This window comes from Nicotiana tabacum, chromosome 22, assembly GCF_000715075.1.
Source record: "Nicotiana tabacum cultivar K326 chromosome 22, ASM71507v2, whole genome shotgun sequence".
In the NCBI taxonomy this organism is placed as follows: Eukaryota; Viridiplantae; Streptophyta; class Magnoliopsida; order Solanales; family Solanaceae; genus Nicotiana; species Nicotiana tabacum.
This window is the reverse complement of record NC_134101.1, coordinates 56451892-56477533: the sequence shown is the minus strand read 5'-3', so window position 1 is coordinate 56477533 and position 25642 is coordinate 56451892. Positions and strand designations below refer to the sequence as shown.

General features: G+C 33.4%; 2 protein-coding genes across 5 annotated transcripts; one reads left to right on the top strand and one right to left on the bottom strand.

Moving 5' to 3' along the window:
- The first annotated feature begins 241 nt into the window (after positions 1–241).
- On the top strand, positions 242–11950 carry LOC107783813 (ubiquitin carboxyl-terminal hydrolase 8). The gene is made up of 13 exons (XM_016604830.2): positions 242–538; positions 1886–2134; positions 2817–2958; positions 4555–4614; positions 4692–4787; positions 5731–6066; positions 6504–6644; positions 6769–6939; positions 8162–8419; positions 8620–8768; positions 9526–10092; positions 10715–10988; positions 11430–11950. The coding sequence occupies exons 1-13, from the start codon at positions 444–446 to the stop codon at positions 11544–11546; spliced, it is 2655 nt and encodes an 884-aa protein (XP_016460316.1). The 5' UTR covers positions 242–443; the 3' UTR covers positions 11547–11950.
- Positions 11951–17871: 5921 nt separating this feature from the next.
- On the bottom strand, positions 17872–24134 carry LOC107783814 (putative axial regulator YABBY 2). 4 transcript variants are annotated; one of them, XM_075244490.1, is made up of 6 exons: positions 23672–24134; positions 21812–21931; positions 20757–20892; positions 19019–19067; positions 18838–18913; positions 17872–18251 (listed from the first exon to the last, which is right to left on the bottom strand). In XM_075244490.1, the coding sequence occupies exons 1-6, from the start codon at positions 23750–23752 to the stop codon at positions 18138–18140; spliced, it is 576 nt and encodes a 191-aa protein (XP_075100591.1). In that variant the 5' UTR covers positions 23753–24134; the 3' UTR covers positions 17872–18137. The 4 variants fall into 4 exon arrangements, with proteins under 4 accessions (XP_075100591.1, XP_075100590.1, XP_075100593.1 ...); XM_075244489.1 differs by having other exon boundaries at positions 20757–20895; positions 23672–24133; XM_075244492.1 differs by having other exon boundaries at positions 20757–20886; positions 23672–24133.
- Between the last annotated feature and the right edge of the window lie 1508 nt (positions 24135–25642).

Sequence of the window (25642 nt, the reverse complement as noted above, 5' to 3'; positions counted from 1 at the left end):
AATAACAGTAAGAAATAGAAAATATATAAGCATTTAATTACTTACTATATTATTCAAGAAAACTAACTTAACAAATTCATATTAGATTTCAGTATTTTAATATAATTAATAATAACAGTAAGAAATAGAAAATATATAAGCATTTAATTACTTACTGTATTATTCAAAAAAACTAATTTAACAAATATATATTAGATTTAAGTATATCAATATAAGTAAATATATAAGCATTTAATTACTTACTGTATAATTTCATAAATATTCTCTTTCCCTGAATCCAAGCTCCACTTGTTTCTCTGCAAAATCCGCCATTTCCTCATTCCTCTATATTTCCACCCAAAAAGTGATGTGCATTTTTTCTGCTGCAAATCTCTTCCGCCATTTCTGAAAACTCCGTTTCTTTCTCTCTCTATAAAACCTTTTCTCTCTCTCTACAAGTCCAAATGGATAACCCATCGGAGGATTCCTCGGATTCTCCTCAACAGCAGCCCGAATCTCCTGTAAACGATGACCAACGTGTTTATTTAGTTCCTTACAGGTAAAATCTCACTTCCCCGTTTTGACCCATTCCTCATGCAACTGTTTGTTTATGTATATCAACATAAAAGTAAAAATAAATAAAAATAAAGAATTGAATTCTCGGATTTTGCTTTCCCAATTGATTTTATGATTTGGTTTGATCCAATTCAGCTAAACCCGAATCTGAACCCATGAGATAACGAGAAAGTCGAAACAAGTTCTAGTTTTTTTTTTCTTTTTTCTTTTTGTTTAAATTACTTATATTTTTATTTGTATTACTTGTCATTTAGATTGGTAATTGTATTAGCTTCCCTACATTGGAATGTTGTAGTTTTTTTAATCAAGTCTTATTATCTGGATCAAATCGTGTTGTGAGTTTTTTTATTTTTTTTATTAGTTGCCATTTGGATTGGTAATTGTATTAGCTTTTGTACATTGAACTAGTGTTGGTTTTTAATCAATGTTGTTGGTTTTTGTTATCTGTTAACCGGTGGATCAAATCATGTTGTGGGTTGTATATTTTTGTTTTGTGAGCTTAAGCATAAGAAAGTATCGGCCTTGGATTTTCAGTTGTGTTTTTTTGATGAAGTAAATAGTTTCACCAATGTCATCAAGAAGATGCAAGTATTACGAAAGATTAGGCCAGAGAGTATCAGCTTCAATTACATTGGTCTAGATTGCTAAGGAGCTGATAAAGTCCAGAAAGTTAACAGGGTAAGTTACAATAGATAGTTTTGCCAACTAAATAAAAGTAAAAGACACCTAGCTATCAGTTGTTAACAATGGAGAAGTAGTATAGCAAAGTGCCGGCAAGATCTGAAAGTGGTGGTTATAGGGACCTGTTTAATAACTTAGTAAACCTTAGAAGAAGCTGACAAATTGTTCCATCTACAATTTGTCAACCTTAATAGAGGTGCACACAAGCTGGTCGGACACCACGGTTATCAAATTTTTTGTTTAAAAAATGTTCCATCTCGATAAAATATCAATTGATTATGCATTATGTTGTCAGTTCAAATATTGTTTCTCGCAATTATTATAAAAAGTGCATATCTGTGGAGAAGTGCTCCGCGGGCTAGTGCGGTGGTAGGGGAGAGTGGTAAAAATGACACAAATGATGCTTTCCACTTGCTAGTGGTTGTTAAGAAGAGAGAGAATGTTTGAGCGGGAAGGACGGGGTAAATAGCATGGAAATGTTAATTGAAAGAAGTTAAAAGTTACCCTTTGCAGCATCTTCTCTAGGTAAGAATTTTTTGTCTGTGTTTTCCCGAGTAGAGGGTTAAAGTGTTGCACACACATATATTACAGGTGCCACAGACACGTATATGTTTAGAGTACTATATAAGAAAGCGTGTTTGTGTTCTAGGTGGTGGAAAGAAGCACAGGAGTCATCACCATCAGATGGGAAGTCAGTGACTTTGTACGCAGCGGCACCAGCTCCATCTTATGGAGGGCCAATGAAAATCATTAACAACATATTTAGCCCAGACGTCGCATTTAACTTGAGGAGAGAGGAGGAATCTTTATCACAGAGTCAGGAGAATGGTGAAGTTGGGGTATCTGGTCGGGACTATGCTTTGGTCCCTGGCGACATTTGGCTGCAGGCACTCAAATGGTCAGTATTTTAGAGCAGTTTCCAATTTGTATTCCTTGAAGTGTGTTAGATAAAGCCTCTTCTGACGGAGATTTACGCCATAGTTGTTGAGCATTCTGAGGATACCATTTGCATATGTGTTTTTCTCGACTTCAAATAAAACATTGATTTTTCACTTCTGGTTACAACAACCACTTGCAATTTGTTGTTTGGTTTCTTCTGCTTTTCAGACCATTCACATTTTCATTTCACATGAAAGAGGCCTCAAGCCTTTCGAGGCTTCATTGTTGTTGCTAGTCCGATGGCAATTCCCAGTTATAAATATATATTGTTAAATGCCTTGTGAATGCATATGGAAGCTCGTTTTTTAAAGCATTTTGAGATTTCATTCTAAAAAGACCACTGTTTATTCTTTCAGCTTTAAAGTGCTAAGCTCAATCTATTAATTCGCTTCCTTATTTTCTTTGTCTCTTTCATATATTTTTTTTGTGTGTGTGGGGGGTGGGGATTGGTGTTAACTTATAACTGATTATTTCACTTTCCTTTTTGGTGTTTTTGCACATCTAAGAAAGGGAATTTGTCTTTTGATCCTAGTAACATGTTATTTAGCACGTTAATTTCATACATCTGGCACTATGTAAAAGTTGATCTTTTGATTATAGAGTTCTGATTAGTTTGATTGGAATTGCTCCTTTCCATCCAGGCACAGTAACTCTAAAGCTGCGGCTAAGAATGGAAAAAGCTTTTCAGCTACAGATGAGGATATTGCAGATGTCTATCCTTTACAGCTGAGGCTTTCTGTTTTGCGGGAAACCAGTTCCTTGGGAGTCAGGATAAGCAAAAAGGTTAATAATAACTTTGGAATTTCTAGTTTCATCTACAATTCCCATGAGATTTGTACTGTCATAATATCCATAGAGTGCATAATCACATGTGATCTTTTTGGTACAGACCTTGCCACAATTTGTGAAGCTGACTTTCTTTTTCATCAGCTGCTTTGCCATCTTTCATCCTTCACTTTTGTTGTTGCTGTTTATTGTTGAAACTGAAGGATCTAAGATGGACAAGTCCAAAATATCAACTTTAAGAACAAGGGTTATGCATGAAGCCCTCTATTCTCATCCTCATATTAATTACTCGGAATGGGCATAGCTGTTAAGTGCTTCCATTTTTGTTTGATATTTAAATATTAACAGTAAGAGCTTTTTATGGTTCTGGGTTGTGCAAAAAGAGGACAAGTATGTTAGCTGGATACGTATCTTTTTGCTGACAAAGTGGGATAAATTTTGCATGGTAATTTTTGGCTTTACATGAATTTGTTGACAAGGATATCAATCCTATTGATATTTATGTAATTCACTTGAAGCATTTAATACTTCTATTTCCCAATTACAGAATTGCTCATCAGCAATTTTTGACCACAGTGAGTTCTAGAGAAGCGAGTCTTTTGAAAATGATAGTAGAAAGAGCGCTTCCTTTCTCTAGATTGTCTTTCTAGCAAAGTAAATTAATCTAGAGTTAAATTGTATTGACAGGAATAAACAATATAAGCGGTATTTTCATCCAGACACCCCTCCCCTGTTTGTGGAGCAGAAAGAAACTATGTAATTGGGAATCACTTAGTTTTGAGATAACATAGTAGACTATGTGACAGTTTTATTCTTTTAATTTAAAACTAACAAGTTGTCTTATATCTAAAGTTTTAGCAGAATCATTTATTCTGCCTCTAATAGCTTGGAAGAACTATATATCATTTGAGGTCTTTACTTGCCGAAAGACATCGGAGATGAAGTTAGTTTTTTATTAGATCAGATATGAAATTAGTTCTAGCTTTTTTTTATATACTCAAGGATGCCCTGACTTCCTCCATCTTTATCTATTTTTGAGAAATTCTCTTTCTTGACTGCCAAATGCTAAGAGGAAATGGTACCAAGCGGTTACATGCAAACCCTGGTCTGAAGAAGTAAAATAGCTAGAGTTCTAATTTTCATAAAGCTAATAGGAAATAATTTGATCACTTGTGAAAATAAGCCAAAAGAATGATGCTCATTCGAACAAAGTTCTCTTAGAGTTACTACATATTTCGTTGTGTATACATGATCCTTCAATGCTACTTCATATTTATTATTTACCCGAAAGTTGATGTTAATTTGAGCTCTTTTTTTCTTAACAATGTTATTGCTGACTTGTCCGTTTACTGCCTCAGCTTGTGTACATAAAAATGTAGTTTCCAAAATGTTGTTTGTATTTTGTAACTGTTGCATGTTAAACATTTGCAATATTGCGGTGGACAACGTTTCTTTTTTTTTTTCTTGCAATAATATCCTCACCGATGTTCTTTTTTTTTTTTTAACTATCCTCACCGATGCTTTGGAGTCAGTTAAGCTGCTTTATTTCCTTTAGAGTCTAGTTTTACATTTGTCTTCTCACATTTGATTCAGGACAATACAGTTGAATGCTTTAAAAGAGCCTGCAGAATTTTTAGTGTCGATACAGAACCCGTAAGTTTCAATACTGTTGTTAATCAATTGCAATGGTATCTCTTTCAGGAGATTAATGGTATTTTGGTTCTCTGCAGTTACGGATTTGGGATTTATCTGGGCAGACGGCATTGTTTTTTTCAGATGAAAACAATAAGATCCTCAAAGACTCTCAGAAACAGTCAGAGCAAGATGTATGTACTTTCAACTGTGTCATACTTCATGACTAACCAATAAACAAGTCGACCAATGCTTCTGCGGCATTCACTATTTTTCCTGTCTTTACTAAGGAAATAATTTAGTTATGCTTTTTTCTAATTGTTTTCTAATTAAGTGTTTTTAGCAGATTTTTCCATTTCTTTATCTAGTGTTTGTGTCGTAAAAAGATATATAATGATTGAGGTGATGAATATGCTTACTTAACACTTCATCTAGGAATGAAGTGAGACAATGATTTTTCTCCATTTTCTATATAAGTGTTGTTTTTTCTTGAGCATGGACAATGCTAAGCCCACCAAAATTCAGTTTTATGCGACTCTCTTTCATTTTAGGGTTCGTTCTGGAGTTATTCATTTATAAGCAGTAGATGTGCTCTTTCCTTGTACTTTCAATGATGTACACTCTAAGAAACTTTAGCTCTTTTATTACCCTGGGACAAAAGAAACACATAATAAACGGGACTGTCATGTCTAACGACCAGCTTATACACCCATTCGTCTTGGAGAACAGGCGGGTAAATTCAGCTTAGTTATGCTGTTTTTCAGCTGGATCTAAGATTACAAAAAGAGCAACTGTTTTGTTTTTTGTTTTTTTCCATTTGTGGCAGTTATTACCGGTGTGGTTCATCATTGATTGTTTTTGTATTTTCTTAGGCTGTTTATCTGTGAAACAAATTGAAAGAGATGCCAAAGTTTTATCTGTTTTATGTTTCTTTTTTCCTTGTGGGTTACCATTTAACTGAGAGCAAGGTAAACCTTTACTGTTGAAGGCATTTTGCTGGTTATGGGTTGCCTTATAGTCTTATTACTGACTCTTGAATTAACTCTAGAATTTAGTGTTTAATGGTTCGCACCGCTTGTAAGCAAGAAATGATTTGGACAAACTTCTTATTTTGTCCTCTTATGTTTTTGCTTGCAGATGCTCTTGGAGTTGCAGGTCTATGGGTTATCAGATTCTGTTAAAAATAAAGTGAAAAAAGATGAGATGTCAATGCAATACCCTAATGGTTCTTCTTTTCTGATGAATGGTACTGGCAGTGGTATAACCTCTAATCTCACTAGGAGCAGTTCTTCATCATTTTCTGGAGGTCCATGTGAAGCTGGTACCTTGGGCTTGACTGGATTGCAAAACCTAGGGAACACCTGTTTCATGAACAGTGCTCTTCAGTGCCTTGCACATACGCCAAAGCTTGTTGATTACTTTCTCGGGGACTACAAGAGAGAAATAAATCATGATAACCCTTTGGGAATGAATGTAAGCAATCTTGAATATTTCAAGATCATTACGTGCTGCTTTAGATGTTTTCTTCAGTTCTCTCTGAATAAGTCAATGTTGACATCCCTTAACCTATTCTACATTATATGTGGTTGGAAAAGTAAAAGAAAAAGAGAAATTCATTTGATTACTCTCCAGGTGAGGAATTCTTTATTTACCTCCAATTGTTTTGTTAGCCCGGACAAAAGAAAACGATATGCTTATCCGTTCCATTCAATTTAGTAGGGGTTGAGAAAATTGACTCGGAGGGTATTCAATATCTCCACTTTTTGTTTCGTACCAAACAAGGGGAATAAACTTTACCTCTTTTACTTTTCCTCCTCCTTCCACCTCATCTCATCCCAATCAAACATTGTGTTCTAATCTGTCTCCTTACATATTTTATTGTCTAAGTTCCTCTCTTTAAATTCTTTCAGGGTGAAATTGCATCTGCTTTTGGTGACCTTTTGAAGAAATTATGGGCTCCTGGAGCGACTCCTGTGGCACCTAGAACATTCAAATTAAAGCTTGCTCATTTTGCTCCTCAATTCAGCGGCTTTAATCAGCATGATTCTCAGGTCCTTTCAGTCCTTCCTGTTGGATTTAGTTTCCCAGTTTTAGGTCACTTATTAACGCTCTCTTTTCTGTCCTCTCATTTTGTGGGCATCTTTTGACATCTAATTCTCCTATTTATATCTGCAGGAGCTCCTAGCTTTTCTATTGGATGGACTCCACGAAGATTTGAACCGTGTCAAGAATAAACCTTATGTTGAAGCTAAGGATGGAGATGATCGTCCAGATGAAGAAATTGCTGATGAATACTGGAATAATCATCTGGCTCGTAATGATTCCATCATAGTGGACGTTTGCCAGGTGAGTAACATCCGATGGTCTCTTGTATCTCACTAGAAGTAGGAAACATTTGATATCACCGGCACTCAGTGGTCTCTCGTCTCTCACAGGCAAATGTGAATTATTGATCTCATTTCAACATTGACTTGAAAAAGCAAGAAGAATGAAGTGGCATATTTTTTAAAAATATCTGAACTCTACTGTATTTGTGCTGCGAGAGTTGTTCTAGGATGAGAGAGTAATTATACCCCAACTGTTTGGGGAAGTTTAACCAGTGTTCCTAAAGCTTGCTTCAAATTTCTCAGATATTTTTGTCTAGATTCTCTGCCTTTTTCATCAATAAGATTTCTTACCTTACTCAAAAGAAATTGTAAGTAATGGAAATTGAATTCAACTCTTACCATAAGTAATGGAAATTGAATTAGTCGTCCCTTTCAAATCAATCCGATAACCAACTTGGTTCAATAATTCGGAATAGTGGGAGTACTATTTGTTAACAACTGACATACTATTTTCCTAGAATGCAGTCCTGAACTAAGAGCTGAATTTTGGATTCAGGTTTATTTTAAAACAAATTAGTTTTATTTGTAGTGCTCCCTGTTTTCTCTATATGGTCTCCGCATTTTATCTTTGATGTCTTTTTGAGTTTTACTGAAATTTCCTAAAAGAAGAAGAATATTCCAGCCTTTAATCTCCATAAGAAAGTTAAATTTTTGTTCTTCCATAGTTTACAAGTTTAATTATATAAAAACTTGAACCTACCTTATCAAAAAAGAAAAAGAATTATGTGAAAACCTTGAACATTGTGAATGTTTCTGACATTTGTGCACTCTATAGGTGTGTTTGGAAGTAATTGGTCTTTTTATGTGTTATGTAGTCTATGGCGGTATGTAATTTCTAAATTCCTCTTTGGCCAATCATCTGTGAGATAAAGCTCTGCAATTCTAAGATAATTTCGAATACCACCAATTGATGATAGCTTGTCATTTTTTTTAGTTTTTTTATTCTGTAATTTTTTGCATTAATAAAGTTGACTCTTAGCCATGTCTATCATTAGATGTCGTAAATTTTGAAATTTCACTTTAGAAACCATGTACATAGTACATGTTTCCTAGCAGGTCGTGATTTGTCTATGACTTTTAGGAGGATTTAAAAGTTTACTTCATCTGACTCCCTTTTTCTGCACATTTATACAAGTTTCTTTTCTAGTCTTGCTTCTCAGAGCTTATCTCGATTGTTGCAGGGTCAATATCGTTCCACATTGGTCTGTCCTGTTTGCAAAAAGGTCTCCATCATGTTTGATCCTTTCATGTATTTGTCACTGCCTCTTCCATCTACATCTATGAGGTCAATGACTGTCACAGTTATAAAAAATGGCAGTGATATTCAGATATCTGCCTTTACAATCACTGTTTCCAAGGATGGAAGACTTGAAGATCTTATTCGTGCTTTAAGCACTGCATGCTCTTTGGACGCTGATGAGACCCTTTTGGTGGCTGAGGTAAAGTGCAGAATTTCCAGTGATGAGAAATGGTTATGGATTTCAAGTTGTTGCTTTATTGTTTCCTAAATAGAACTTATTACATACTGTGTATTGGATAGTCAAGTAGAGTCCTTTTTCCTATTTCCAAAATTTTATTTCCAGCTCTTGCTGGGTTGTTGTTGTTGTATTTCCAGCTCTTACTCCATTTAATGTTACAGATATACAACAACCGCATTATACGTTATCTTGAGGAGCCAGCCGATTCATTATCCTTAATAAGAGATGGTGACCGACTTGTTGCTTATCGGTTGCACAAGGGTACTGAAGAAGCCCCCTTGGTTGTGTTTACGCATCAACAGATTGATGAGTATGTCTTGACTTCATAATTTGGGCATTATCTTTTTTTGCTTTAAAGTTCATCAAACATTACTAGCCATTACTCAGATGTGTCTTGCATGCACAGCTATGTTTCATAAGTAATAAGTTGGGGGAAAAAGTACTCCAAGGGTGGTGCTTCCACATCATCACTCTTAATCATGGCAGGGTTTGGATGTGGGCGTACTTGATGACTACATTGCTTAAAAGAATTGACAAAATATTTTCGCAGATGACATATGTAGTAATATCTCAGTCTATTAGTTTGCTTTATGGAGATCGGGTGATTAATTCATGATCGACACAACTCCAGTTAGTTAATAGAGTAGGCTGTTAGTTGTCATATACTTCTATCTTGTATAAAGTAAAAATGTGAGGTGGTTTATTTAGTACTGTTGAGCATCCTCAGTCTCAATTCGCTTCACTTGAATACATTACAAATCATTGTTATGCATGGTTCGTCGAGCAACATGTAGTTCAGATGATGTGTGTGATCCTTCTAGATTATTTGGACAATCATGAAACTATTGCTTCTTCCATGCATCTTACTGCTGAAGCTGTATATGATATGGAATTTCATGCTGTTTTGTTTGCTGATTATGTTTAGTTTAACTTTTGATCCATTGAAAGATTCTCATAGTGGTCCTTGACTCATTAAATGAGATGGCTGATATTTATTTTGGCAAAATATCATTTCCTTCTTGATTTCCTCTTCCATTCTAGCAATCTTATGAAGACTGCATGTGCAGGCATTATATATACGGAAAGCTGACCTCAAACATGAAGACATTTGGCATTCCGCTTGCCGCGCATAGTAGAGTTCTTACAGGATCTGATATCCGTAGTCTTTATCTACAGATACTTACACCATTCTTAGTCCACAATACAGCCCAAGCAGATAATCTTAACTGTGATAGAAGTGCTACTGAAGCATGTACAGATTCAGAAGTCATCACAGACATGGAACCTGGCAACTCAATAGTAAACGGGGTTCCAGAAAGCATTGCTGAAGAAGATACTGCCGAACCTTTAGACATGGAATTTCAATTTTACCTATCAGATGATAAGGCAACCTTTAAAGGCTCCGAGATTGTAATGAATGAGCCATTACAGTCCACAGATATCTCTGGACGGTTAAATGTACTTGTAAGTTGGTCACCTAAAATTCTTGAACAGTACAATACAGGCCTTTTCAGCTCACTGCCAGAAGTTTTTAAATCTGGTTTTTTTGCCAAAAGACCACAAGAATCTGTCTCTCTGTATAAATGTCTTGAGGCATTTCTGAAGGAAGAGCCTCTAGGGCCAGAAGATATGTGGTAAGTATGCAACTCCCTCACTTCTGTGATTGTACACCATTCATATGCAAGCTATGTATTCATAACATATGAAATTTCTCGTAATGCTTCCCTTTTTGCTTCTTCTTTGGTTTGTGCTAATATTATAAACCCTCAACTTTTGTAATTACATAATTGTATTTTTCCAATTATACCATTTTATTTCATTTCTGTCAATATTTTCCACCGCGTCGTGATTGCTTATTGTGGATAAACCATTCTTATTAGCCTCCCCTCAACCAAATTGGACCTTGACTTTGCAACATGGCATGAGTAGTATCCTTCCAACTTCTAGTTCAGTTATGTTAAAGAAACAATGACAGCATCTGATGATCTTATGTAGCACCTATTGATTTTCTGCACATTGTGCTTCTGAAATGCTTTATGTGTTGCTCTTTGTTTCTTGTATATTCATAGCAACTACAGACAGTAATTGAGATAATAATATTCAGCTATTTACCTGGGGCCACTCATGGGAGGAAAGACTTCTTTCATGAAATGTTTCTAGTATTCTATCTTATCATCTAATCATTTATTTGTGTCATTCGCTTGGGAAGTATGAATATAATCTGCCTAACTTTCTTTGTCTTATATCCAACATTAGGTACTGCCCTGCATGCAAGCAGCATCGCCAAGCTACTAAAAAGTTGGATCTTTGGAGACTGCCGGAGATTCTGGTCATCCACCTGAAGAGGTTCTCGTACAACCGGTTTCTGAAGAACAAGTTGGAGACGTATGTTGACTTCCCAACTCATGATCTTGATTTATCCTCATATTTGGCCTACAAGGATGGCAAATCTTCCTATCGGTATATGCTTTATGCAATTAGCAACCATTATGGAAGCATGGGAGGGGGTCACTACACTGCGTTTGTTCATGTAAGTGGTGCTGCGACTTGGATTACCTTGCTTCTTTTTCTTGGTTTTGTTTCTATTCTATGGTAAATAGGATTCTTTTATACCTGATAAAAATGGCATCTTAAGATCAGTACTTGGGGAGAAGGGTGGGTGGTGGGCGGTCACTGAAACCTACCTCCAAGGGCAAATATAGAAATTTCCTCTATTGGTCTTATTCTTATTGTTCGTAGTGAGTGTTCCTTTGATGTATTTTTTAGTTCCAATGCATCATCTGCATCTAAATTAATCACATATTGCACACATGTGCATCTATTATATATTTAACTTTGGTCATGCGTCTTCATTTTTTTTATTTCTTCATCATGAAGAATATGCAAGAAGGTCAAATATTCAGACTTTTACAGTCTTCCTAGTTTAATCCAGATATTCTAACTTTGTGTTTTTCTTCTTCTAATAATCTAGCAAGGTGCTGATCGGTGGTATGACTTCGATGACAGCCATGTGTATTCCATCAGCCAGGACAAGCTCAAAACCTCGGCCGCCTATGTTCTATTTTATAGACGAGTTGAAGAAATCTAACATTAGATGATAGTTGTTACAGTACTAAACATCAAGGCTTGATTTATCTTTTCTCAAGCCTTACAGGAATAGCATTGATGAGAGCATTCTTTGACCTTCGCATCACCTAGTTTAGTTGTAATGTTGGGTCAAAAAGAATCTAGTGGAGTGGTGATAAGGATTATGTAGCATCGTAGCGAAGAGGGAAAGAAATTAAGGTTTTTACTTACATAGCTGTTTTTTTATAGAAGATAATTTCCTTTATCGTCCTTAGCAGATCAGAAAATAGCCTGGAACAGAAATTGCTTATGCACTGGCTGTAATTATAGTTTTGAGGAGAGGACAAAATGATAAGGTGTTTTCTGAGATGAATTATTGAACATTACTTGATAGAAATTATATTAATTTCATTTATCAATTCTGGTGATAATTTTCACTGTATATTATACTTTGGGTTTCTAACTTCCATTTTCACCTTTAAAAACATATGGTTTATACTAGTAATGTGAGAAAGCAAGCTTCTTGATGGTGAGTTAAGATCCAAGAGGCCTGAGAAACTGTTGCTTATATTGTACTTTGATTGAGTCCTATCTAATGTTCAGTTAGAGCAGAAAGAAAAAATAAATGAAATGTAAATATGAGTTTAATTATAACTTTTTATGGAGCTTTAATTACTAATCCTTTGGAAAAAAAACATGAAACATAAGTGAAAAACAGGTATAGATTATTTGGAAAGAGGGAATTGAAAGTATATTATGTAGAGACAAGTGAATATGTATGTGTATATAGGTGTACATTATTGTTATTGGTGCTTAATCTTGGTTATGAGTAAGGGTTTAGCCTTATTGGGAAAGAAACTAAACCCAAGCTATACTGGCGGTGCTTGTTGAACGTCATTAAATCTAAATTAATTATCTTCTATATCTGGTGGGTCTATACTATAATAGGAAACCCCAAAAGGCACTACAAAATCTTTATTTTTCTCGGCTGTCTTTTAAATAGTTTGGACCACCGTCCGTCTTGATATTAATTACGTAACATGCATGTGGGATCCCCTCCTTAATTTTGTTCTTCTCCTTAGGATTGATTACATATACAAACAACAATCTTGCAAACTTATCTTTTTTGTTCGGAATTAATTCACTAATCTTACTTTGGATTCACGGTGGATAAGCCACTTAAGGGGGTATCGGTGGTGCTCCTTATTGAAAGGTTATCTATTCTCAGATTTCGATCTTAAGACCTTTGATTAAGGGTGAAGGAAATTCTCAACAATCGGAAGCGGGAGCCATGTGACCGTGAGGTCACGGGTTTGAGCCGTGAAAACAACCTCTTGCAGGAATGCAGGGTAACACTTTATACAATAAATTCTTATGGTACGGCCTTTTCCTGGACCCCGCATATAGCGGAAGGCTTAATTAGTGCATCGGGCTGCTCTTTTAGTTTCTGTAAGTGACACTAACAAATGGAAATCGAATCTTGAACGTCATTGGGGATTGGAGCGTTATTTTTACAATTCTGAATGAAAAAAGCAAAGAAATGAAGTGGGCAAATGGGAGAAGAGTTCAAGAAAGCTGGTAATATAAGCAAGTTTGCTCGCACAAAAAGCGTATATTATTGGAAACACTCATGGTTCTTATGATCAATATAAGAGGAAGATAATAAATAAAAGAACACTTGCTAGTTGCTCCCATTCTGATTTTCTTCAGCGACAGAATAAACAAATTGAGAAGAGGAAATATTAGAAAATTAACGGCAGAAGGAGAATGATTCATTGCCTTCTCATTGATTTTGGTGACATTGATCTACGCATCTAATTTTCGTGACTTTAGAATGTAATTTTTATTATTCTTTCTTCAAATATTCCTCTACAAAGCAGCCATTTTGGGTAATGATGAGTAAATTAAATCTTTCCTTCAAATGATTAAGGTTTTTTTTATTGGGCAATGCGAGTTCAAAGCAGTTAAGTTTTATCGTAATGACAGATTGTAAGTTCCAAATGTTCTTGATCAATCCTGGGCAAAATTTAAAATATGATCCTTTTTCATTTTCTTGGAAATTAATAGTTCTCGAAAACCTAATCATAACCAAACACTACAATTAAGTTTAGAGAAAATGGCCACGTGTAACTTTTAAGCTGAATTCAAGTTTTTTTATGGGTGAGGGTAATTAGAGACAAAAGTATAACGGTAGGGTCATTAATCTTCTTCTAGTACACGAGCAAATATGATCCTCTTTAGTTTTTTCTAGGAAATTAAAAGGTTTCGAAAACCTAACACTACCATTAAATTTATTTATTTCAACTCCGATTTGAAGATAAAAAGGTTACTCTCGTCGTTCACCTTTACTTGTCCATTATTAAATTTACACACCTCTTAAGAAATAATAAATAAAGTGTATAATTTACCATGATATTCATATTAATTGGTGTATAGTCTTAATAGATTTGAAATAAGTAATTAATGCGAAGTACAAAACAGAATTTTTTTTATATGTGAAAAGTAACAAGTGAAAATGATAATTTATTTTTAAAATATTTGACAACTAAAATTGAACGAGGGAGTATATTATGATAGAAAAGAAAATGAATTGTTGCCTGATATCAGTAGTAAAGTAGTAAAGAGAAACTGAGGATAATGAAAAACTCTGATTAAAAAACAGCAAAAAAAAATGAAGTGGACAAATGGAAAAAGGATTAGAAAAACCAGCTACTCCTTTGGGTTTCCACTGTCTTTATAAAGTTAACACTATTGGCTGCAGCAAAAAAAACAGGTTCGGAGTTTCGATTTGTGTGTTGACATGACAGATTACTGCTGAGTAAATGCGCAGAGAGTAAATGAAATCAAAGCAAGTATAGGCCAGAAAACCACCTATCTTTTACACACTGAGTATTTCCCCTCACTAACTTCCAAAATACCAACTACTACATGATTTGACATTACAGATTCTTTTGTAGGCTTAATGCCAAACCTTTAAAAACACTTTCACAAGCAACTTCATTCATATAATAAGAGAAGACTAAAAACACCGTGTCACCTTTAAGGAAAAACAAATAATTTAAGAAATTTACAAAAGTGTATTTAACAGGTAGAAGCCCGATAACTTGCCTTATTTTCTATTATATATACAGATATTGTAAAATATTTTTTATCTAAAAAAGAACTACATATAACTAGTGTGCAGCAAATGAGGGAAGTAATATGAAAATAATCCTTTTATAATATACCTCGGTAGTTAGAAGGAGCCTTGAAACAACAGTAAAATTATTTTCATATGTTCTATAGGTCACGAGTTCGAGCCATGAAAATAGCATTAGATAGATTGTTTACATCACACTCCTCCGGGTACGGCCCTTCCCTAGACCCAGGGTGAATGCGAGATACTTTATGCACTAAACTTGCCTTTTTACGTTGGTAGTATAATATTTTTTATGTTGTTGCTTCACATAAATTAAATAGATGATTATTTCTATCTACTTGATTTTTTTAGGTAAAAGTCTACATCTAAATAATACTAAACCATAAAAATTAAAATTTCCACGCATACAAGTTCTTTAGGTGAGGTTTGGTTTGAAGATGAAAATGTGTTTTGGACATCAGTTTTCAAAACATATTTGACTTTGTTTTTTGAAAAAAAACATGAAACATGACTTATACCACAAATTCTAAAAACTATCACAAATACCCAATAGTACCTTCATCAATAATATTCATTATCATTATCACAAACCATAGTCCTGAACATAAATAAATTTGGTACAAAATTATCATTTTTATAATGAACTACATAATACACTATCAGATGGCCGAGAAGACGAAGCATCATTATTACAAAATATTAATGGTGGGCTCTTTTATAAAATACAAAAGTTTGGAGCAATTTTTTAAAAATATAATTGTAATATTTTGGGAGCTGGTTTTGGGATTTGAGTTTTGAATTTTTGGAATTTGCCAAAATATAGATAAAATTTATAAACAAAGATGTATTTGCCAAAAAAAATTTGATTTTTTTTTGACAAAATCTATGGCCGAATGGGTCCTTAAATTCTTGGTTAAAAGGGAGTGCAACTTTTGACAGTTTAACCCTTGATAAAGAAATACTGTAAAAGTTAGTTGAGGCCGGTTCATGATTGTGTCCATTCGTTAGAAGTCATTGACACTCTATAGTACGTGGTCACTTCATTTTTTTTTATTTTTTATAATAATAACTGTGAAATTACCATTAACAACTAACTTTTCAATATACCTAGAGAGCACTTAGGAATATAACCACCTTCTAGGAAGGGTGCTATATCTCCCTAAACCCCCGACGGTCAAATACTAATTACCACTTTATTTTTACTTAGATTTGTTTTTGCATGAGACCAGATTAATTCAGTTTCATACGACATAAGTTCCTATATTAAAAGAGAAAAATATTTTCTATTGAATTTTTATTACTCTTAGAATTCGAACTTGAATTCTTAAATTAAAGGCGAAGCAAAGAAATATTATCTATTCCACGACAAGGTTTATTGGTATCATTTCATTATTTGTTGAATATGGCTAGGGTTATTTGATCACGATAGATCTTGGCCATGAATGTCACATCCAAAAGTTTAGAATTTCTATTTCATATTTTTACTGTTGTTAGTGGAGCATGGTTTTTGCATTAAGACACATTTTTATTTTATACGGGGTACAGTCTTCTTTGGCTCAAAATTCTATTGCTGAATTATTTTAAAGTGGAAGAATCAGGACTAACATAATAAATTATAGAATATTACTCCCTTCGTCCCATTTTATATATTAGTATATTTTGACTAGACACGATGTTTAATAAAAAATTAAAAAATTTAAATTTATAGTTTAAAATAAATTATAAATATTTATTTGATTAACACTCAAGGACATGTTTAGTGGTCAATGAAATGAGTGAGAACCATGAGGTTTCTTGTTCAAATTTTAGCGAAAACAAAAATACTAGGTGATTTATTTTTATTTGTTCAAACCTTGATGGATAAAGTTAATTACCTAATATCTGTTGCTAGTAAGAGGTGACGGGTATCTATGGAATGGGTCGAGCTACGCGCAAGGTCACTGTCTGTCATACAAAAAAGATATTTATCTGACTATTCGCAATATCTCATACGCATGACATAATAATGAAAACCTCCACAAAAAATTACTCTTAGATCCCTAGAGAAACAAAATACACAGAGAGATACACATCCACAAATGTGTTTTATAAGCAATTTGTTGTGACACGCAATCACATATCTTCAAAAATTTTAACTGAGTTTTCTCTTTCATTCATACCATATTTGGAAGTAGTAGCGTGCATGACTATTGCTGCCATAAAACCAAACAATAATATCTTTCGTTTAAAGCTGCTGTAGTACGTTTGGTTTGTGTTTGTGTTTGTGCTGAAGAAACGTGATTTAACAATAGAGGTTTTCATTTGTTTATCAGTGCTATCAAATTTGGTGTTTTATTGGTCCCCATTTCTTGATTTGTTAATTTTCTGTCCTCCTCTCTGATTGTGACTGATGAACACCTCAACTGTTACTATCAACTCCGTTTCAACCCCCACCTTTCGACAGAAAACATTTTACTTTAATTTCCTTGGTAACTCTAATCGTCGTTATTCGAATTAGTCAAATATGTGGATTTCGTATAACAGATGATTAAAAATAAAAATTAAAAAGGTCACTCGTATGCTCTATATATGTACCTCAATTTACTGGTTGTAATGTTTATTTCAGGAAAGCCAAATTGGTTAAGAAATAAGTACCACCCTTCAAAATGAAAGGGGTATAGTGACTTGGTGCTAACTTGGTGAACGTGCTTTGGTATCTTTCCAACAACGTATATTTTTTGATACCTTCGAATATATTTTAGTATTCCCTTTATTTCACTTTATGTAATATATAGGGTGAAAGTTATTAATTTTGACATTTTTAAAAACAAAATTTATATATTTCAAAACTACATAGAAAAAAGTATTATATATATAGGACTTGAAACCATAATTTATATTTGATGTAAAACCACATTAAATCACGTGACCATTTCATATCTAAAAATTTAAACATTATCGTAGGTACAATTTATGTAGTAATTATATCTACTACACGTATGAACCCCAAATACCCGATTAGACTCGGTTACATTCTAACAGTAGTGGGATTTTCTATCATTATTTTTTGATAGATCCCCAGTTAACACTAACGTGCGTTACCTTTTATTCTCCTGAACAAATCAATGAGAGATACTCTCACTGCAGCACAATTAATCGTTGTTCAACTAATTGAAACTAAAAGTCAAGATTAAAAAGAAAATATTAAGTGTGCTCACACAAACAATTGAAAAGAGTTATAAACATAAAGCGTGTATCATTGTAATAATCATAAAAGCTAGTTACATATTACAACATATATATGTTGTTCAAAACACAAAATTAAAGCAACGAAAAAATAAACAAAGAATCCAAGCCCTAGAAGGGATCATTCTGAAAAAAGAAAACAAAATGAAAGATTATTAGTTTGGAGAGATTATCTCACCTATATATTTGTAGATATAAAATTCTTCTTTATTTCCAAGTATACTACTATTTGTCATCATAATTTAGATCTTAATAGAGACCAATAGATTTCTGAGGACCCTCTCCTGCAACTGCATGATCCAATTTGGCTTGTTTGTTGCCCTCCAGCTTTAGTCCAAAGTGGATGTGAGGGAAATGTGCCCACTGCAAAATAGTGTAAATTCCAAAAGGTAAAATCTTGAGATAGATAAAGCTTTAGTCACTGTTTTCTATTTAGTGCCTCTTCTGTTTGTCCTTGTGGAAAACCTAAAAATCCACATAGTAAGGTTAATTTTTTTTTTTAAATTTGCCTTTTTCAAGCTGGAGTATTTTTTATTAAAAACTTGAATAGTTAGCTGAAACTTGTACAGGGTTCTACTATTTTCCTCAACTAAACCATATCTTCACAAAGGTAACAGATAAGCTAGAAAGAAGAGCAAGAGAAGTATCCCAAGATTTTTTAGCATTGATTTGTCTAACTAATAAAACACTTTGCACCTGTATATTGATTTTATATATATATATATATATATATATATATATATATATATATATATATATATATATATATATATATATATATATATATATATATATATATTACATGCATGCAGTGTTTATCATTTCATTCTATATCTTCATACGACTAAACTTATCCACATAGCAAAAGTTACTTTAAATTGAAATAATTATTTCTAATTCTGATCAGTCACAGAAAATCTATATACTTATCTTTTATGCTACGGCTTACATTTTTGGCAGCAGTGCTAAAAGCTTCACGGTGACTAATATCAGGATTGCTGGCCTTTATCCTTTGGATCTCCTCTCTACACATTGAATATACAGCATCATATATAGATATATATACATAAGCAAACACACATCTTACGTACACTACATACTACAGTAATTAAAATAATAATTGAACTTACTTGATAAATCTGTTGTAGGCGGAAGGAACACGTTGTCTTTTCTCTGGTGCTGCAACATGATTTTTAAATGGAGTTACGTAATTTCATAGTCACTTGTCTAAATATAATGTAAATTGCACACCGCAACAAGCCTTCAGGCTATATATATTTAACTCTTTGACTCCGGCATGCATATATATAGCTGACCCAATTTATTTCGGATTGAAACGTAATTATTGTTATTAATGTTAAGCTATAAACAGCAAGGGCCAAGGAGTCATGGCCTAACCTCCACCAATATAATGGTCCTTTATAAAATTAAAATTAAAAAAGGTATGGTTTAGGTAAAACTACGATATACTCCAAGATTCCAAGAAATGTTGAGCTCTAAACCTATTTATTCCAAGAAAAGACCTAAGAGAAAAAGGGGTGCAGCAAATAATACAGAAGTACTTAACCAATGTTTCAATATACTTATTAATGATAAGTTGGATAGAAGAGTAATGTCACAATCAACTTCAGATCCTAAGTAAATTAAAGCAGATAGTTCACTTCAGGCACTCCCCTTTAGTAAATTTGTCATGGTACTGATCATCCCAATTCACAACATGACAAGTGGCCTTTCTATTTGTACAGAATTCTTAAGATGTATAAACTGCTCTTCTTTGAAGTTAAATTGATTTTGGTCCCCTATCGTGAAGGTAAACTTGCGCATAATTTTGTAAGACAAAGAAAGGGTAGGTTTAAAACTCATACTCATATTCAGATTTATTTCCACGAACTCCTATTAAATAAAATAAAAACTGTACTCCTACATATTACATTAAATTACTACTACTATGAAGTATGAACCTTCTACTCCATCTGATCCCAATTTATTTTATGTATTTCAGATTTCAAGCAAATTTCACTATGAATTCAGATATAAAATCTTTAACTATTTTGAAATAAAATATATATATTTGAAAGCTACCTCAAAAGTACTACTACAAGTCATAATACTTAATAATTTAAAATATTTTAGAAGGCATACAAAAGAAAATCGTGATCAAATTAAAGAAAAACTCATGTGACACTCAAAATCCGAAATGCATCAAATAAATTGGGACGGAAGGAGAGTTTTGATAACAATACACACCTAGAAACTCTTTTTTTTATATTGACAACTGTGAAAGAATCCGAAACTTTAAGGTTATGGATGGAATAATCCAAAACCCTTTAATTAAGCTCTCTCGGATTCCTTTAGATAACTAGTGAGAGATAAGTGTAGCATCCTTTAAGAAAAATATCAGAATGGGGGTATTCCGTTCATATTACAAAACAAAGAGTACTACTACTAAGCTAGGTGTCTGTCTCTGTGACTTTCGTCATATCAATTCCAACGGTAGGACAAGACATGCATTCTAATCAAGTCTCACTTAGTTAGGAATCTTATCATCAAAATACAGTGAGATTTAATAATGTCCGGTAGGCAAGGGCTTGCGAACTACGAATTCACGTGAACCCAATAGTTTTTGTTCAAACAGCGTAAATGTGTTCGAAAAATTTACTAAATATCTATAAATGTTTGAATGTGAACCCAGTTACTATTGAAAATTTATTCGAGATTGTTGCAGGAACCCATAAATATTAAATCCTGGATCTGACTATGCTGGTAGGTAAATATGTTGGTGGGTTACATTGGCGCGGCAAGGCAAACACAGGAAATATATATATAACATAAGATCAAAAGAAATTGAGAGAGAGAAAGAGAGCTTACGGCGTATAGGCATGGTTCTAGGTTGATCATCTTCAGGAGTAGTAGCAATGGCAGAAAATCTGTGATAATTGGTAGAAGAGGATGACCCACAAGCTTTACTAGCATCTTCAATAATTGACGACTGTTGTCTCTGCTGCTTCTTTCAAGTAAATGAGATCAGAGCCATATATATATATATGAGCATTAATTAATATGACACTTCCCTTCCCTCCCTTACCCCAAAAAACAAAAGATTAATTCAAGAAAGATAGACTAATTAATGACAGTAAAGTACTGATGATTTACTAGTTTATGTAATTTGCATGTATTTATAATCAAGTAGAGTATCAAAGGCTGGCCTCGTTAAGGAAGAAAACAGAAGATGTGAAACTAGGGACTAAACCATATTCAAACTAAATGGATTTCATTTATACACTGACTATAATACCTTTATACTACTTAATTTGACTTGTTGTAGAATGTTGCTTCCCTTGTCTATATGCACTAATGGTGTAAAACAGGTCATAATCCAGGTAACTCCTTGTAAAATCAGAATTTATAATCTTAAAAATAAGGTAGGTTACCTATTTTAATAGGTAAATGTGACCTAATATTGTAACAATTCTTCACACGATCAGTGTATACAAGTTAAACTCTTTAGTGGTTGTTTGGTTTGAAAACACGATATACTGTGATTATGATTACAATACGGAAATTGAATAATAATGAAATTATTTAGCAAATATACTTTTTTAAATAGATGTATGGTTTATTGTATTAAAAATATAATACATGTATTTGGTGTTGGAAGACACTATTTTCATTTGGTTGTTTCATCCTAGATTAACCATCCCGGATTTGTTAACTATAAGTTTCAAAATAATTTCTTCTTATCTTAAATTTAGTGCAAAGTCAAAAATACATCACAAAATAAGACAGAGGGAGTAGAATATAAGTAAAAAGCACTATTTCCACATTCTTGTTTGACCATCCAAGGAAAGAACCAAATGAAAGAGAACACAAACACTAAAAAGATTATGGACTAACTACTACTAGTAGTATATATGTATATATACCTGTAGATCTTGAAGGGGGAGAGACTGAAGCAAAGATCCAATATTAACAGAAAGCAAATTTGCACAGTGTCCACACCTTACTGTTACTATTGTCATCATGCTGTTGCATGGAACGCTAACCTGACAACAATACATATTAATACTGAAGACTTTTACGTATTTTCTTAACATATATATATACCTAGTCTAATGTCATATTAATTTCTATTAAACTCCCTTTTCCCAAACACATGCATGAACTAGAAAATCCATATGTTTGAGATGAATCTAGTTTATTTTTCTAATAGCTAAGACTTCAAAGAATGGAGTTTACAATAAAATGGTGTATTTTGTTAGTGTAGCTTTCACAGTGCAAAAACACAAAGGCTCACATATCCATCTCTCTCCTACTACTAAAATTAGTACTACAACTGTTACTAAAAGGCTAAGATATTAGACTCTACAACTCCCATTCCTTAAATGGGTTATAACTATAAGGATCTTCTTTTAAAGGAACCTCTTGGACTCTCTTCCTTTTCTTTCCTTTTCCTTTCGGTGCTCTTGACTTTTTCTGACCTTTGCTCAGTCACCAGAAAAGTGAGAAAAGAGAGAGTACTGAACAAAGACAATGACATGACGAGAACAGAAACTATCATGAATTCCATAATGACTAAGAGGCAATTAAACTTCCTTTTTTTAAAAAAATAAAAAGATGACACACTACCCTCTTCATATTTCTTTTCAAATGTAAGAAGGCGAGAGTAACTCCGGTGCACAAAACATTCCTCGTTCACATAGAATCAACGAAAGAACCTCACCCAAGGAGCGCGACGTAGACAGTTTATATACCGTAATGCATACATTAGTTCTTTTCAAGCGGAATAACTACTCATTGTATATGCCCAAATCGAAAGGGTTTATCTAACTAGCCTAAGATAGGAAGAAGAATAATAAGAGAACTCTTTCTATCAATCTGTTTTTCACAGAAACTAAAGTAGATTAATGAGAAGAAAAAGATATGTTTTGAGTTGAGTATTATCCAATGGACAAATGAATAGTACGATAGACTGAAGGAAAAAACCCCACCCCACATGATCTTTACTGTTTTATATTCAGGAAACGAATTTAATGGCATCGAAGATTAGAGTACACAATTATTTATGATCAGCCCAGAAGTACGAACCTAAGGGAAATTAAAAGAGGAGCATAAATTGAAGAATTAAAAGGAAACGTTAACCAATTAGTAAGCAAATCCAATTATATCTTTGTACGAGTAACTAACTTGTTAAATAGTGAAGTATTTAGTTGGAGCCCTACTTATTGTTATAGGGATCAAGTCCTATATATGCATCTGCTGAAAATAGAAAAACTTGCTTTATAGTCAAAGTAAAGTGAATAATCAGTAATTCATACTCAGGTTTTGGAATAAACTGGATCTCAGTTCATATTCCATTCCATTAACTTCCTAGTTTAAACTTTCCAACTGAAGAGAAGACCCCCAGAAAAGGAAACAAGGAAAACTTGGTTTCAATTAGTAGAAGAATAACATAAAATATGCAATTATATACTCCACTTTCAAGCAAATTCTCTCCAACCCTATAACACTTTTCTAGCCCTTGCACTCAAAAAAAGACTTCATTTCACCATATATATAATTTTGTAAATTCTCACAAGGTTTGCCTTCACATAAAAATAAATTCCAGAAAAGGATCTGAACTATATATTATTATCATTATCTACATGAGCTTAGAAAATGGAGTTTTTTTCCTCATGATTTGATCTAAATATTTGGCCAGCATGCATGGTAAATTTTTACAAGGTTGTAAAATTGAGGAGAGGAACAAAATATTTCAAGAAATGAAAGAAAAATGACAAGTGTACCGCGAGCATGGTGTTGCAGAAGTTGCAGTGGACATAGCAAACACGTTCCGAGGAAGGCGAATATGTTATGTCTAGAGACATTTTTTCGTTTTGTCCTTTTAAGGTTTTTGGCCGGGAATCGCGGATCGACGAGGTAGATCAAGGGTTCAAGGAAAAATAGAATCAAGAAAGAAGCTAAAGAAGAAGAAGATGAGTTAGAATTGAAGTGTCCAAATCAAGAAATATGAACATATGTAGTGTTTGTTAGTATTAAACTATAGAAAAAGCTGAAAGATAAAGTTCACAAAGACAGGAAAGAAAAAAGTGTAAAGGGAAGAAAAACCTAGTAAGGAGGGATGATAAATATGGGTATGATTTTAGGGAGATGAATGAAAGCAAGGGTACAAAACAACACATATTAGAGTGAAGAGATGGATAGGATGGAATTGGTCTGGTCGGTATTGGAGCAAAGTTGTGCGGATCCAGAATTTAAAATTTACGAATTTCTATAAAAATACTAAAGTTTATGAATTTCTACAAATTTTAAATTAATATTATAGTATTAACGAAGTTCACTATCAAATTAATATTTATAAATATTTTGAATTTCTTAATATACAGATGAGTTCGTAATCAACACTACATCTGCCCCTAGGGTTATGCAACTTGGGGTGTGGGTGGGGTGGGGTGGGGAAGGGGGAGGGGAGGATTGGAATGAAGGATGAGAAGTGAGTGAAGGAAGTAGTGGGAGTACGAGATCCATAGTGGTATATATGTGGTATTGTTGTCATGCATATCTATTCGTACTTACGTAGTATCAATTAATGGAGTACGCAAAAGCGGAGACGACCAACTTTAACTACAATACTCATTTTTTTTACTTTTAATTGTCCACTTTTGATTTTATACTCCTTTTAGAAAAAAATAAATGGAGCATGTATTTTATAAATTTACCCCTAATAAATAATACCATTTCAAAAAGTCATGAGAAATAATTTGGGGAATGAACGGTTAATGATAAGGGTAAAACGGAAAATTTTTTTTATCTTTTTCTTGATTTGCTAAAATGAATAAATAAAAGTGAAAGTATATGTTTAGTATAATAGACAAGTAAAAATGAACAGAATCACAACAAAATAAAGAGTTTATTGTAACTACTTTTTATAAAAGAGTGTAATATTTATACGCTATATAAAGAAAGTGTTTACTAACTTTATTACACAGAGAGCATAAAAGAATCTATGATATTACATAAAATAATTAGAAGTTAAGGCAATTATGATTGTATAACATGTTACTGATATTGCATTAAATATTTCCAGTGCGTATCGGTACGAGTTAAATAGTAAAAAGGAAAGTATAACTTTCAAATATAGAAAAGGTAAGTTTGGAGGATATGGGATTCTAGATTTTAGAGAGACTGGGGGACTGGATATTGGATTCTTTTACTGTGGGATGGGGGGGAGGGGGAAGGGGGTTGAGGGGTGTTATGATTGAAGGAATGAGTGGATGGGAGTCATCAGTCATCATCTGGTTAAATGACCACGTCTCTTCTTTATGATAATGTGAAGCGGACGAGGGGGGCGATACAAGATATTAATGCATTTGGAATGTTTTGGGATTAGATGAGAAGTTTTATTTTGGGCGAGACTCATCCAACAATAGTTTTATGAATCCGAAATTAAAATGTGATTTTTTTGGACTCAAATAATCAAAATGTATGAAAAAAAAGGAAAAATTTCACATAAGAACAACTTGGGTCCCTACTTTTTAATTTTATAGCCCACATTTCAATTTATAACCAACTAGCCCAAAAATAATAGGCTAAGATTCAACATCCAACTCCAATAGGTTCTCAAAATTACTATTTAATTTAAAAAAAAGATTGCTCAAGGTTTTAAATTAATTTTCGAATCAGTATCTGCAACTCAAATATTAGTTCAACAAACTAAATCTATTTGGATGGCAAAAATTAGATTTTTAATTTTAAAT

Coding starts and splice junctions, on each gene's coding strand:
- LOC107783813 (XM_016604830.2), top strand. CDS start 444: ATGGATAACCCATCGGAGGATTCCTCGGATTCTCCTCAACAGCAGCCC. Junction 4,615..4,691: donor TTAGTGTCGATACAGAACCC/GTAAGTTTCAAT, acceptor GGTTCTCTGCAG/TTACGGATTTGGGATTTATC. Junction 4,788..5,730: donor AGAAACAGTCAGAGCAAGAT/GTATGTACTTTC, acceptor TTTTGCTTGCAG/ATGCTCTTGGAGTTGCAGGT.
- LOC107783814 (XM_075244489.1), bottom strand. CDS start 23,752: ATGTCTCTAGACATAACATATTCGCCTTCCTCGGAACGTGTTTGCTAT. Junction 21,932..23,671: donor TCTGCAACACCATGCTCGCG/GTACACTTGTCA, acceptor TATTGTTGTCAG/GTTAGCGTTCCATGCAACAG. Junction 18,914..19,018: donor GCCTACAACAGATTTATCAA/GTAAGTTCAATT, acceptor TTCAATGTGTAG/AGAGGAGATCCAAAGGATAA.